The 15,722-nt window shown below is 41.3% G+C and overlaps 1 protein-coding gene across 1 annotated transcript; it reads left to right on the top strand.

The window, feature by feature from the left end:
• LOC130834077 (multifunctional methyltransferase subunit TRM112-like protein) lies at positions 1-14,838 on the top strand. Its single transcript, XM_057704162.1, has 3 exons — positions 1-24; positions 3,387-3,510; positions 14,438-14,838. Exons 1-3 carry the CDS (start codon positions 1-3, stop codon positions 14,836-14,838), a joined length of 549 nt encoding a protein of 182 aa, XP_057560145.1.
• The last annotated feature ends 884 nt before the right edge of the window (positions 14,839-15,722 follow it).

Below are 15,722 nucleotides of genomic sequence, written 5' to 3'. Positions count from 1 at the left end.
ATGTCTTCAAGTGTGGCATCTCAAGTATTTTTAAATATTGTCCCAGAGGACGTGGGGGCTCCACGGGCGTGGGGGGAGGTAGATCCACCTCACGAAACAGGCAGCTGCTGCCTCTGCTGTGTCTCAGATCAGAGCCATGTGTGTTGATTCCTGCTGCACAAAAAGCTGGGCACCACCACACTCTCCACCAAGCCTCCTTGAAGGGAGTGCCTAGTTATCTGTCTTCAGAGCAATAGAAATACCACCACCATGAATCTTTTTGGAGAAGAACAAAGACTACAGGCCTGCCAAGTCCCCCCATTCCCCAGAAGACTTATGCCACAAAATGAAAGTTTCCCTTTGGTCCCTGGGTATATCTTCTTCAATGACAAGGTCCAGCAAACAAAAAAAATGGTTTACCAATGATGTGGATGGATCAACTTCCCTAGCTCACAGGGCCATTGAGGTTTCATGATTTGTTCTGAGTGTGTGACGTGGACAAACTCTATGTGAATGCTTGGCTTACCACGTAATATTGTCGTTGACTTTGGACAAGATTCATAAACTCCTGGAACTTCAAAATCTTCACCTGCAAAATGATGACAATATCTTGCATCATTTCTGTGACATTAAATATAATGATTACATTACACGTATCACGAGGCCTGGCACATTATTAGTGATCCATAAGTGGTACTTTGTCATTGTCATCATCATCAACATCATTCCCTCCTACGCAGGTGAGAGCTCCATCACGTTGGGCTAATGGAAAGAGAGACCAAAGAAGAGGCAGAGACATGAGAAAAGGGGATTCATGGGGGTACAAGTAGTATTGGATAATGACTGAAGCCATCAAAAGGAATTACTGGCTTGCAGTCTAGAGTATGTGACTCAGCTGGAGCCTGAGTACAAAGGGTCCCTAAGCAGAAGCATCAGGGACAGACAGGGGGCCGCTGACACCGTGCCCACAGTTGGCACAGTCCAACAAGATTTTCAAGGATAAGTAAAAAAAAAAAAGCAGTCCTGAGAGGGAGCACCGCTGAACCATGCTGCCCCGTTTTTGAGCAGCAGCTGCAAGCAGGGATAGCAGCTGCAGTTGTTCTCAGCAGCCTGGATTCCCAGGGAAAGTGGGCATCAGGCAAAGCCAAGGGGCGGGGGGAGAGACGAGCACGGGGCAATGCCCTGGGTTCCCAGGATGGGAGATTCCACTGCACAGAAACAAGGGGCTTGGGTGGCAAGGAGAGGGTGCTCTGAATGTGAAATGATGCTCAGTGTTGAGAGCAGGCTGATGGTTCTTTGGAGAGAGCTAGATTGGGGGTCAAGAACTTTCCAGCCATTTCTGCTCCTAGATTGTTGCATTAACATGGGGAGATAATAATCATAACAGCTAATGCTAATTGAGTGCTAACCAGGTGCCAGGCAACATTTTTCATTTTTTACATATATGAAATAATGTAATTCTTAGTATGATACTATGAAATAGGTGCTAGCATTGTCTGCATTTTACAGATGAAGATCTGAGACACAGAGGGGATAAAGCAGCTCTACTGGGTCATATAACAAGGAAGTGAGAGACCTGAGATTTGACCTGAACAGTTTGGCACCTGAGCCTGTATTTTTATCCATCACTCACTACCAGCAGTGTCCAACACAACTGTCTGCAATAGTAGAAATGTTCTATAATATCAAGCATTTGAAATGTGGCTGGTATAACCGAGGAACTAAATGTTTAAATTTATTTAAGTATACTTAAATTTAAATAGCCTCATATGGTTAGGTGCTATGCAATGGATAGCACAGATTTATATTATCTCTCTAAGGAGACATTTTTATTGCTTTCAGTTATTATTTATTTCCATCTGAAAATTGTGAGTTTGCACACAGGGATGGAAAATATGTGAAGTGATTTCCACCACTTCCTCCATGCCTGCCTGTATGGATGTTATGAATCAAGCAGGACTCTCTTTCCTACTGAGCCTGGACTTTCTTCAGAATCCAGCATAAGACTCTAGGCAGTCACTGTGAAAGACTTAGACTCTCCATTTGAGAAGAAAGTGGTCTCCATCTCTGGACCTTAAACAGTATCCAAGGAAAGTACTAGGTTTAGGCATTGCAGGGAAAGAAGACATCTCTTCCAGCTCTTTGCATTCCAGCAGCACTGGTTTCTTTCTTCACCACCAGTTGTACCCCCACCAAGTTGCTTTTCACCCACATAACATCTTTCCCATTCCTTATGCCTAAATCTGGGGGCCCATCATTTGCAGTGTACTTGAGTATTTAACTGGTTTTCTCTGAAGACCTGATCTAAGTTAACGTTTGCTGCGCTGGATGTCTATTCTCTTATCAGCAAATATGAATGGAGACAAAGGAACTTTTTTTTTTTCTCCTAAATATATCTCTGAAGAAGTCCTCTACCAGCTTCCATGGTGCATCTCTGCACAAAAGAAAGAGATTGGCAGATCAAAGACAAGGGAGATGCTATTTCTTGCAAACACAAGGGAAGTAACAGCTCTCCAGATGATTCTCGAACTAGAATTTTTGTTTTGAGCCTTGAAATCACCTGAATAACCTACTTTTGGCATCAGCCTAAGCCTCTGGAAACTCCAAGGCCTTATTTGATGGGTATTTTCCTAGTCGATTCCTAGCTAACTTATTCTCTCTTTGCCAAATGATCTTCCAGCTCCCCTGCCTTCCCTTGGTCTTTTGCCAAACTCTTACTTACATTTCAAGATGCAGCTCAGATGTCACTTGCTCTGGGAAGCTTTTTTGATCCTGCTCTAACACATATCTCCCAGGCTGGAGGAGGTTCCCCTGCTCTGTGAGCTAATAACTCCTCTGCTTACCCACAAAGTGTTTTCCTCCCACCTCTATAGAGCATCTAACTCACTCTGCTGTGCTCCTGTGCTCTTAAATCCATCTCCCCTGAAGACTGTTGGTTCATCAATAGTAGGAAGATAAATTACAAATATCTGTCCCTAGTACCTCACAAAGAGCTTGATATATGGCAAGAGTTTAATACATATTCATTGAGTGGACAGAAGAATAAATGACTGAGCTGGAGACAAGATCAGACTCATGTGGCAGAGCAGATCAGTGTTACTGACAGACCAACCCCAAGGTCAGGAGCAAGGTAGCCCGTTCCCTGGCCAAGCTGACCTTTTCTGTTCTGAACAGAATAATCAAGGACAGACTCTCTCCTCCTCATCCCCTGACACCCCCATAAAATTCCAGTCATTCTAATTTTATCCTCACACTTGCCTCCCCCCATGCAACCCCCAATCCTGCACAGTTCCAAAACACTTGGCTTCTCTCTCCCTCTGTCCCAATTGTTCCTCTTTCTATAGCATCGGAATCTCATTGTCATGCCTGCCCTATTCTCTCCTGACCTCTCAACCGCCCATTGTTAGATATCAGGAGGGCCCGGGTGGCAGCTGGGCCCCAGCAAGGCAGACCTGGCGTCCCCAGGGCATCGCTGGCAGGTGCTGGAATACTCAACAGCCTGGCCTGATGTCACCACCCCCATCTTCTTCTGTAGGTGCCCTGCCCCCTCCCACTGGCTCCAACCCCCTTTCTCAGGAACTGTTAGAGTCTGAATGGTCAGCGTGGCTGGGTAGAGGCTTAACCAAAGAAAACAGTTTGATTTTTTTCTCTGAAAAAACTTTAGGTCTGTCCTCTGGGCTATTTGCACTCTTGCGCATATCTTTACTCAGTCAGACCTCCTGTGTGTTATTAGCCTTTGTACTATTAGCTGAAAGCATCTCCAAATACCAAATTCCAACTCTGAACCTATTTGGTCACCTCTTTCTGCAAAACTCTCACTACCACATCTTCTGAGACTTTCAAATGTTGGCTCAATCATTCAAAGCTATACTCAGTGCTAATCCTACAAGAAGCCTCTCCCAATTCCAGCATCTCTCTTCCCTTCTATGGCCCCTTCAAACACCTTGATGTTCCTCTGCCATATCTTGGGTTCCCTGTTTCCTCACTCTAGACAGTGGTATGTGGGGTATATCCAACAAACCTAGTTCAGTGCTTGACACATAGGAACTAAACACTATGTACCAGTTATAATTCAGGAAACTTACCCTCATAACTTCATTATAATTCAGGAAACTTACCCTCATAACCTCACAATAACCCATTGGAGGGATATTATCATCCCCATTTTACAGATTAGGAAACTGAGACTCTGCACTTATTGTTTGCCCACAGTTATACAGCCTGTTGGTGGTAGAACCAAGACTTGGTTTTTGTGGTTTTACATTACATGATTTCCTACTTATGTTCATTAAATATTCAATTAAATTTTATTGATAGAATTGTTAAGGTCTAGTGACAACACAGATGCCAGGGACACGGAGCGAATGGGAGAATTGAGAGGTTCGCACATTAGGAAGAATTTTCCCAGTTTTAAGAGGGAATACTGAGTTCCAAGAAAGGAAAAGGCAATTCCTATTTAAATGGGCTTGGGTTAAGTAGACATCTAAGAAGGTAGAGAGATGTATGGAAAGATCAGTTTTAAAATTCTTTCACTTCCTCATTTAAATTCTTCATAATCTTATCCTCACCTCCAATGACACCAATACCAATGCCAAATAATAAGTGATGCTCACATTCAGCAAGGGAGCTTTTCCATTAAATAGAAAGTCTGTGCCCTTTATTTTGTCCTACCCTCATCTTACTCTTGACACCCTGCTCTCTGAAGTCTATAGGCCTTCTTATTTGGCAAAGGTGATACTCACTAACATGGATTTAATCCCTGAAGTGGGTCTGGCTTATAAACTATTTACTCCAAGCCTCCTCAAGGCACTAATGTGTGTGATTAAGATCATTAGTTGGGATTCAACTCTAAACTTTCAGTCTTGGTTGGAGACTTAGTTATCTTTCTCCTTGCCTCGCTCTTTCAGATGGGATTCTGGCTGATTCATTAAGGTGTGGGGGGTGTGAGCCAAGGAGGTTTCTGCTGGAAATGAAGATAAGAAATTGAGCATGGTGGTTCTCTTCCAGTTCTCAACAAAGAGGATTGTGGGGTCTTAGTTTCACCTGCATATTCATGTTGGTTCAGGGAGGCAGCCGTGCAATTAATAGGGTAATTCCTCAATAATTTGTTCTCTGGGGAAGGCTGCTGCCTCACTTGGGGCTTACATGATTAAATGTTGAGATTCTACTTTTGCATTTGAATTATTCCCAGAGCTGAGAAATAGACAACTTGTTGAGTCCCTGGGCAAGAGAATAGTTTCGTTTTTTTAAAAATAAATTTATTTATTTACTTATTGGCTGTATTGGGTCTTCGTTGCTGCACACAGGCTTTCTGTAGTTGCGGAGAGCGAGGGCTACTCTTTGTTGCGGTGTGTGGGCTTCTCATTGCGGTGGCTTCTCTTGTTGCAGAGCATGGGCTCTAGGCGCGTGGGCTTCAGTAGTGGCGGAGCGTGTGCTCATCATTAGTTGTGGCTCACGGGGTCTAGAGCGCAGGCTTAGGAGCTGTGATGCATGGGCTTAGTTGCTCCGCAGCATGTGGGATCTTCCCTGACCAGGGATTGAACCCGTGTCCCCTGCATTGGCAGGCAGATTTTGAACCACTGTGCTACGAAGCTGCAAAAGAATAGTTTTTAAAAGACAGATAAAAGCTGGAAGCTAGTGATTCTGGTCAGAGGACATATAACCTCTTCACTGCTAGGAAGGAGCTGCTTCCCTGCCAATGTTTTACCTCCCTCTTAGGTCTTGAGGTATAGCTCTCCTCCCAGATACTCCCCATTCCTGCACCAGGGTATTGTACAGAAATGTAGTTTTGTAAGCCAAGTTATGTTCTTAATAAGTGGCAGCTAATTTGTCACTTGAATGACTAACATGTTGGAAAAAATTTATAACGCAGAATCTTCTAAAGCCAATCTCCCTTATTTTCCTCTTTTTTCCCTTTCTTAAAAGAGTGATTATACATTGAGACTTCCTTAAAATGAGTCAGAACTTTATATATGTAATTATTCAGACACGGCTTTCTAATTTTTAAAAATTCTGTTATCAACGATTAGTGATGTTGGTTGCCTGCACATCATTTTCCAATGCCTCAGGTTCCATATTGGAAAATAGAAGGGAGCTGGGAGAATGAGTCTCTGTGCCTCCATACCAAAGAGGACTAGTCTGATAATCATTGTGCATCTTTCTAAAGAAGGGGAAGGACGCTTATCTAGGCAGCCAGGGATGATCTTTATACTAGGTATGGATAGCTAGTTAGAGCAGGCAATGTGTCTGAGGTTCAAAGAAAAGATTGTGGTAATGTTTCCAGCTGCCCTTCTGCTTCCAAACAACTTGCTAACCTGTATCCGTAATATTCATATTACATTTTGATTTCTAGCTTGTAAGAGGTGGATTCTTATGGTCCATGTTAATTAGTATGTAGCAACAACTAACAACTGTGTTTCACATTACCAGCCATCTTCATAGTATTTGCTACCTGTTAGGTGTTCAATAGTATTTGTTTTTTTTTAATTAATTAATGAATTTATTTAATTGGCTGTGTTGGGTCATTTTTGCTGTGCATGGGCTTTCTTTGGTTGCGGTGAGTGGGGGCTACTCTTCATTGTGGTGCGTGGGCTCCTCACTGCCATGGCTTCTCTTGTTGCAGAGCATGGGCTCTAGGCACGTGGGCTTCAGTATTTGCAGCACATGGGCTCAATAGTTGTGGCTCAATGGCTCTAAAGCGCAGGCTCAATAATTGTGGCGCACAGGCTTCGTTGCTCTGCAGCATGTGGGATCGTCCGGGAACAGGGATAGAAACCGTGTCTCCTGCATTGGCAGGCAGATTCTTAACCACTGCGCCACCTAGGAAGCCCCCAATAGTATTTGTTGAACGAATGGATTGTATGGTTAATTTTTAGTTCTATTCAAATACATTTTTCATTGATACAATGTTCCCTGCTTTTCTATTGATTTTACCCTCACAATAACTCTGAAAGACAGGCAATTGATAGGAGTTATCCAACTACCAGCCCCAAGTACTGCCTGGCACATGATTCCTCTGGCACATGGTTAGTTCTTTTCTGTCCTGGATGGCAGAGTTTAGTGTATGAGCTGATCAAACCAACAGCATCACTAAAATGCCAGTTTTCCCCCCTCTAACAGGCCTCTTTTTTTTCTCTCTAGGACATGTATAAAATGAAGGTAGAGGGGATTACTTGATATCCCTCTGCAATCATCCTCCTAGAAATTATTCCTGGGGATTACGTTCTCTTCCCAGCTCATCTAGTTTTGCAGTGGGGCATCTCTCATTTCATGGGACTCATGGAAATGACCTGATGCTGTTCCTCCAGACTGATATCAGAGGGCATGTAAATTGTCACAGGCTATACTCTCTTCTACTCTTGAGTATCTTCCTCCTAAAGCCACCTCTTGAAGACTTAGGTAAATTAAAATCAATAATAACATCAAAGAAAGAAATTGAAATTATCCTCTGCAAATGAGTGTTCTTATAGGTCATGGGAAAAATACTCCAAAGCACATCACCAAATGCCCCCTTCTCATTGTTTCTAGTTTCTAAACTCACTCCCTGGGGAGAGGGGCTGCCTTCCCTGGCCCAGGCCAGGGGAGAGAACATGGTGGGCGACCCCAGGTGAATACCACGCCAATTGACTGTACTACTCTTCAGAAAATTTTGCTACTGATCTGCTCGGCAGAGCTTTTATAGAGTTTATTTGACAAGACATAAATTACTCCCTATTCACATTTTTTGGGGGTAAAAATAAGTGAGAAGCTTCTGGGGACTCATTTAAGTACGGATGAGAAAAACAAGTTTCTTATGAAAGGGCTACAGACTACATCTGTACTCTCAAAGCCAGTAGAGAGCCCCCTTTCCTAACTGCTTTAACAAGGAGACGTTCTATTCTTCAGACAGATTCTAAAACGTCTGACTCACCAGTTGTGATTTTTTTCCCCTGAAGCATAAGCTAAACTTGCTCTTTATTTTTATGTTCCACCATCTACCGAATGCTGTAGGCTTTAGGCATACACAAATGATATTTGGTTTCCTGATAGGCATGAACCTCTACCTTGCCCCCTGGCCTACTGCTTCTTTAATCCCCCATAATCAAAATGTCTGGCACGTGGGCTGTCTTCATCAAATCTTTGTTGCTAGGATGATCACAGGATGGCTGGCATAGGTCTAAGCACCATGTCCTCCACAATTCCACCCAAAATCTGGAAGGAAACGGGGTGTGGGTGGAGAACAATGCTCTTCTTTACTTTTCCTCTTTTAATCAGTAAAAAAAAAAATTAATCCAGGCAGAGTACCTGGCAAAATTCCTTTTACGTTTCATTGGCTAGAATTGGATGATCTACCCATCCCGAACTGAAAGAGAAACAAGTCCCTTGTATTTTTTACTCTGTGTCCCTTGAGGCAGACTCACATGATTGGGAACAAGGGGGATGGGAGTGATGACTGAGTAGGCAACCAGCAATATCTGCCAGAGTAACATTCAACCAAAGCTTGTGATGACCTCATAGTTTATAAAGTATAGGACTGTTGCAGAAATTGATCCCACGAGAAACCAAGCACCACACTTGGAGGGTTGGAGAACTCAGGTTTATTGAGCCGGTGGACCCAGACGAGCTAACGCTCCAAAATTCTGGGCCGCGTTCCAGGTGAATTCTCTCCTTATATAGGTTAAGACACATAGCTACAGTTGGCATTAATTGATTGGCTACAGTTGGCATTGATTAATTGGCTATTCAGTTTCCATAGGTTACAGGTGATTGGGGGGAGGGCGGGTAGTTGCTAGGGGTTATATGCGAAGGGTTTTCAAACAAAGGCGAGAACATTCCATACTTATCTGATCATCTTTTAGTTTCCAGTTGATTGTTAAAGTATTTTATCCTCACTCTAGTGCAGCAAGCAGGTTTTACAGAAGCAGAGCAGGCATAAAGCTATTATCTAGCTATGTATGAACGCCAGATTCTCCTCATCAGTAAGTTGTTCATTTATTTTTTTTTTATTGAAGTATAGTTGACTCACAGTGTTGTGTTGGTTTCAGGTGTACAGCAAAGTGATTCAGTTATACATATATATACATATTTGTATATTCTTTTTCAGATTCTTTTCCATTATAGGTTATTACAAGGTACTGAATAGAATTCCTCGTGCTATACAGTAGGTCCTTGTTGTTTATTTATTTTATATACAGTAGTGTGTATATATTAATCCCAAGTTCCTAGTTTATCCCTATAGTAACTTGTTCATTTTATCAAAAGAATTATTTTTTTCACTGGAGGATTTTTTTACACATAAATTTTAATAAACTGTGTTAATTTGATCCATTGCTATTTAAATTATGCAGACATTTCTATTAGGAAAAAAATGTCCTCAGAGACCTGGCTGTATTTTATTCTCTTTGAAGTAAGTGGACTAGTAAAACAAAAAGTGGTTATTGCAGGCTTAAACCCAAACACAGCTGGTTTCTTCAGCAGTTGCCCTGAGAAACACACGGAATAAGACAGGGTAAAAGAAACAGGCAGCTGTGAGCTGTGCCATCCATTTTTCAACATTGTTCTAGAATCAAGTTCACTAGCTATGGACTGCAGAAAATTTTTTCTTTTTATGAAGATTGTGGAGCATCGTCTCATCGTCAAGTTTCCTTAAATATTATGGAGAACAATTCATCAATCAGATTTTAAACTTTTTTTGGCACAGTGATGTATAGTTTGGGTCTGGAGGCTTGAGTTCATTTAATACAATTCAATGCTCTCTTATAGTCTCCTCTCCTATTATGAACTTTAATTTCACCTTCAAAATTTTTATTTTTCTATATTTCCCAGACTGGAGTCCTTGGTGGAGCCAGCAGGAGTGGCATTCTGCCTTCTCTCTGATACTTGCTGACATTACTACATCTTCACCAAGCAGTGCCTCACCCTTCTTTATTTGCATTATTTCTCAAACTTTAGCACATTCTCAGTCTCTTCTTTTCTGGTCTATATTTATGACCATATTATTCTTTTGTGAACAAGCTTAACTATAGGTGCCTTATTCCGAATGCCATGTATATTTCTTTTGAATTGAGATTTTTCCCAAGAATTCTTATCATCACATCGTTTCTTTGTAAACCTGGAGAAGTGGAATTGAAGTCTGTACCCTTAGAATTAATACAAGATGCATATTAGGTCTATAATCTTGGCTGAATCATTAAACATTTGAATATCAGTTCAGTCTTCATAATTTGTTTTCTTTTTGGTGATATAATGATTTACATTATATCATTTTAAAGTTTTCTTTACAACTGTGTGGCCTTCTAGGGTTTAGGATATTACACTTTATTGTAAACAATACAGAAATGTGTAATGTAAAAAGAAAAACTCCTTATAATCCAATGCTCATTGCAGATAACTTGTGTGTGTGTGTGTGTGTGTGTGTGTGTATGTGTGTGTGTGAGAGAGAAAATAACAGCAATCTATACATAATGGTCTAGTATTTAAGGAAACTTTGCATTACTTCTCTATTTCTAATGATGGTTTCAAGATTCCCATTCTTTGTTTTTTGGGATCATTTTGTCTTAAGTACACTTATAGCCAACTTTCTCTTTTCTCTTCTCCCCTTTACCGACTGTCAGTAATTACTTTCCCTTAACTTCTGTCAGTTTACTTAGTTTAGGACTGCTGATTCAATTTTGGCTGGGGAGTTTGGGTTCTCTGATCCATGGTAATCTTTACTTGCTCTCCAGCTCTGCTTGGCCATGGCTAAGATCAATCCTGTATCTTTACCCTTCTATGGAGAAGCCACTGCCTCGCAGGTCAGAAATGACAATGACTTCCCCCAGGCAATAGTACCCCACCTCCCAGCCCCATCATAGGGTTCCCATGGGGGAACATATTGGGCATCTCAACGTAAGAATTCCAACATGCTTCACTTCTATAAAATGTATTTCCCTTTTAAAATGTGTGTGTGTGTGTGTGTGTGTGCGCGCGTGCGCACGCGCGTGCATTTCATGGCAAGGGCTCGCATAAAATGAGAAATCAGGTAAGTTATGTCCTCTGGCAAAGAGAATGTTCCACACTAGACATAAGACTGAATGGACACAGAGATCAGGTGTGACTGCTGTTATGATGAAGCCATGAGTCATACCTTATGCTATATACATAAAAGTAGACAGTCCTAGCCTCATTATGAATGTTTTCTGCTGATTAACTGCATTCAGGCAGAAAAACCTAGTAAAACCAGAAAATTAGTGTGGAGAGGGATGTTCATTGCTGTGAGATCAACTTTGGAGCACTGTCATGGGATCTAACGTTAGAACTTCTGGGTTTGACTCCTACATCTGTCCTTTACTGGTTTTTGACCTTAGACAATTTTTAAATATTTCTGGGATTCAATTTCCTCATCTTTAAAATAAGTATAGTAATAGTACCTCCCTCAAAGGCTTTATGATGATTAATTTAACTAAACAATCTAAATTAACAGGTGGTTGGTGACCTACAACTCACAGTTGTGGTGAACAAAATAAAAGGAAGTTCTGATCCTGATTCTATTGGAATTTTAGGAACTAATTATAAAGTCCTTTATTTTACAGATTATGGTGCTGAAGTCCAGAAAGGGGGCATAATTTTTCCAAGTTTATTCTGATAATTAATAATAACATCATCTCAGTGCATTTTTGTTACCTAATTCATTCTTTATATAAATTAGAATAAGTTTGCTCTGGGAGACAGGTCTCTGGGTAATTATCTTTCAAAGAAGGTCATTCCTTTGAAGTAGGACCTATAAAAATTGGGGACTTCTGTATTAGGCACAGCAGCCCTCTCTTATTGAGTTCAACTGGCTAGTAAAACTTTTTCACCTTGCCCCTGAGTTTCTCATGTTTTTTTGAATTTAGATCAGATAACGCATCTTTTTTTTTTTTTTTTTTTTTTTTTATGGTGTTCTACCTAGGAATAAGAGAGATTTGAACAAGACCATGCAGGTCATCTCAGTTCTAGGTTGTTTGTGGATAACAGCTCATATAAACTTTTTTTATTTTTTTTAATTAATTTAATTTTTTGGGGGGTACACCAAGTTCAATCATCTGTTTTTATACACATATCCCCGTATTCCCTCCCTCCCTCCCTCGACTCCCCCCCCCACCCTCCCTTGAGTCCCCCCATCCTCCCCCTCCCAGTCCTCTAAGGCATCTTCCATCCTCGAGTTGAACACCCTTTGTTATATAACAACTTCCCACTGGCTATCTATTTTACAGTTGGTAGTATATATATGTCTGTGCTACTCTCTCACTTTGTCTCAGCTTCCCCTTCACCCCCCCGCCCCCTCCCAAACCTCGAGTTCTCCAGTCCATTCTCTGCATCTGCGTCCTTATTCTTGTCACTGAGTTCATCAGTACAATTTTTAGATTCCGTATATGTGAGTTAGCATACAATATTTGTCTTTCTCTTTCTGACTTACTTCACTCTGTATGACAGACTCTAGGTCTATTCACCTCATAACATATAGCTCCATCTCATCCCTTTTTATAGTTGAGTAATATTCCATTGTATATATATGCCACGTCTTCTTTATCCATTCATTTCATATAAACTTTTGATGCAAACCTGTAACAGAGTTGGAAGAGGACTAATCGGCTTAGAGACCCAAAGAAAGGGATAAACATCACCCAAAGTCAGGGGATTTAGAACCAAATCCCCTCACTTCTAATTCATGTAAAATCCTACCTGGTTCTCTGCATTTTGACCCTGAACATCTTTGTTTACCTAATTTCCATTCACAGGCTTCTCACTGGCTAGATTCTGGGATCAGATCTGGTGACAGTCAAGAACAATGATAGACCCTCTGCGTGTGTTTTCCAGTGAGTTAATTTGGTGGGGAGCCTTTTCTGTTTGGGGTTATCTAATTTAAAATACTTAAATCTAAGTTTTCAAATACCTCTGTGTGGTACCCAATTTCTTAGTAATATAAGTTTTCTACTCTGTTCCTCAGGGATCAAGTTTCTTTTCTGGGACTCCATTCATCTGATAGTCACTGTGGCTCCAGAACTATTGCTAGACCCTTCCAAGGAGGTCCACCAGAACTGTGGAGTCAACTGAATGATGGTTAATTGAATATCCATAGATAATTTACCTACCTACTGGCTCTGCTTATGTACACCAGTGGTCCCCAACCTTTTTTGGCACCAGAGACCAGTTTTGTGGAAGACAATTTTTCCATGGATGGGACAGGGGTGGGGTAGAGTAGATGGTTCAGGCAGTAATGTGGGTGATGGGGAGTGGCAGATGACGCTTCACTCACTCACCTGCCACTCACCTCCTGCTGTGCAGCCTGTTCCTAAAAGGCCAAGGACCAGTACCAGTCCGGCCCAGGGGTTTGGCACCCCTGGTGTACACTTAGTGTGCATATCTTGCTTGTTCTTTCTGCTGTAAATGAATCTTTTGAAGTCTACCTTATGGTTGTACTCATATTCCTGTGTACTGGTCCCTAAATAACCAGTCTTACCTTTACCTTCATCTAACCTTATAGGTCTTTCTAGATTCTTAGCCATTATTCCCACTAATCTGATACTTCCCCTGATTTTTTAATTTCAAGTTATAAAATCTCATAGTTTTTCTATCCCTACATATGTAGAAGGTAGAAACCTAGGGCATTAGTGTAAGTTTTGGGGATAAACTGGAGAACTTTGTGTTCTCACTGTGGATGATATAATGTTGCTTCTTTAAGACCGCTCCCCCCCCACCATCCTTGTTTATTTCTTTGTTTTGTTTCATTTTGTTTGTTTCTTTTCTATTCTCATAATATTTGCTACTCCAAAAAGTTTGTATTTGAACATATTTATTCTCCTGTTCTGTCTCCTTTCGGGCTTACTTGAAGTAAGTTTAATAGAGGAATACAACTTCTGTATACACAGAAATCTAATGGAGCTGTAAAACATTCCTCCCACATTCTTCTAAAATTAAATTCCTCTCAGTCACCTGGAAATCCAGTAGAGGAGGGAAGTTGGATCTGTCAAAGAAACTGGATTAGGAAAAAGAGAACAGTAGGCTGCATCGTCATATTGTCTCTAGGCTTTGTCAGCTCAAAGATTGTAACTACAGCTTCTACTAAGAGGCGGCAGCATGGACACCAACATAGTGCCTCCTAGGAACTTCAGCTTCCACAGGCTCTGTGGAAAGGTCATATTTACAAGGTCATTGGTAAAGGCGGGCATCCTGCATCTCTCCACGCTGTGCCCACTTTATACACAGGGCTCCTTCAGCGCATCTTCAAACCTGAATTATCTGTGAGGCAAACAACTTGATATTTATCCAAGACTGAGTTTTATGTTTTTACTTTGTGTATGTGTGTGCTCCGTTTTCACCTAACCCTTAGGGAACAGGGCTTAGAATAGCTTGTTGTGTATATAGAGCCTTCTACATTCAGAACAAAATGAATTCTACCAGACGTTAATGAAAATGTTGTTGTCACCCATTTAACATTTAATTTTTCTTTGGATTAAAGTGAAGGCAGAGCGTAGCGTCGACGTGAAGCTGCTCACCCACAACTTGCTGAGCTCGCATGTGCGGGGGGTGGGGCCTCGTGGCTTCCCCCTGTGCCTCCAGGCCACCGAGGTTCGCATCAACCCTGTGGAGTTCAACCCCAACTTCGTGGCGCATATGATACCCAAGGTGGAGTGGGCGGTGCTTCTGGAGGCTGCAGACATTTTGCATCTTGTCGAGGTGCCCAAAGAGCCAATTCAGGGATATGAACATGATGAGAAGTTTCTGAGAAAGATGCACCACATTCTGCTGGAGGTGGATGTGTTGGAGGGCACCCTGCAATGCCCAGAGTCGGGACGTCTATTTCTCATCAGCCATGGGATCCCCAACATGCTGCTGAACGATGAGGAAACTGAGACTTAAAACCGTGCCAAGCCCCCGTTTTTCATTCTACAACCATGTGTATCTTTGTTTAAATATATCCTGTTTGCTAGTTCTGTCCTGTATATCCCCAACCCTTGGCCCAGTGACACACCAAACACAGTGTTCTTGAGCTCGATATTATATATATATATATTTCTCATTAAAATTGGATAACCCAGAAGAAATGGATAAATTCTTAGAAGAGTACAATCCTCCAAGACTGAACCAGGAAGAAACAGAAAATATGAACAGACCAATCACAAGTACGGAAATTGAGACTGTGATTAAAAATCTCCCAACAAACAAAAGCCCAGGGCCAGATGGCTTCACAGCCGAATTCTATCAAACATTTAGAGAAGAGCTAACACCTATCTTTCTCAAACTCTTCCAAAATATAGCAGAAGGAGGAACACTCCCAAACTCATTCTATGAGGCCACTGTCACCCTGATACCAAAACCAGGAAAAGATGTCACAAAAAAAGAAAATTATAGGCCAATATCACTGATGAAAATAGATGCAAAAATCCTCAACAAAATACTAGCTAACAGAATCCAACAGCACATTAAAAAGATCATACACCATGATCAAGTGGGGTTTATCCCTGGGATGCAAGGATTCTTCAATATACTCAAATCAGTCACTGTGATGCATCATATCAACAAAGTGAAGGATAAAAACCATATGATCATCTCAATAGATGAAGAAAAAGCTTCTGACAAAATTGAACATCCATTTATGATAAAAACTCTCCAGAAAATGGGCACAGAAGTAAATTACCTCAACATAATAAAAGCCATATATGAAAAACCAAAAGCCAACATCATTCTAAATGGTGAAAAACCAAAACAATTCCCTCTAAGAACAGGAACAAGACAAAGGTGCC

This window comes from Hippopotamus amphibius, chromosome 12 (assembly GCF_030028045.1).
Source record: "Hippopotamus amphibius kiboko isolate mHipAmp2 chromosome 12, mHipAmp2.hap2, whole genome shotgun sequence".
Lineage (NCBI taxonomy): Eukaryota > Metazoa > Chordata > Mammalia > Artiodactyla > Hippopotamidae > Hippopotamus > Hippopotamus amphibius.
This window is presented reverse-complemented; position numbering and strand designations above follow the sequence as displayed.

Excerpts from the sequence above, each read along its gene's own strand:
- LOC130834077 (XM_057704162.1), top strand. The coding sequence starts at position 1 with ATGTCTTCAAGTGTGGCATCTCAA. Across the intron at positions 25-3,386 it reads CTTCAAGTGTGGCATCTCAA|ATATCAGGAGGGCCCGGGTG; the intron begins GTATTTTTAAAT and ends GCCCATTGTTAG. Across the intron at positions 3,511-14,437 it reads CACCACCCCCATCTTCTTCT|TGAAGGCAGAGCGTAGCGTC; the intron begins GTAGGTGCCCTG and ends TTTGGATTAAAG.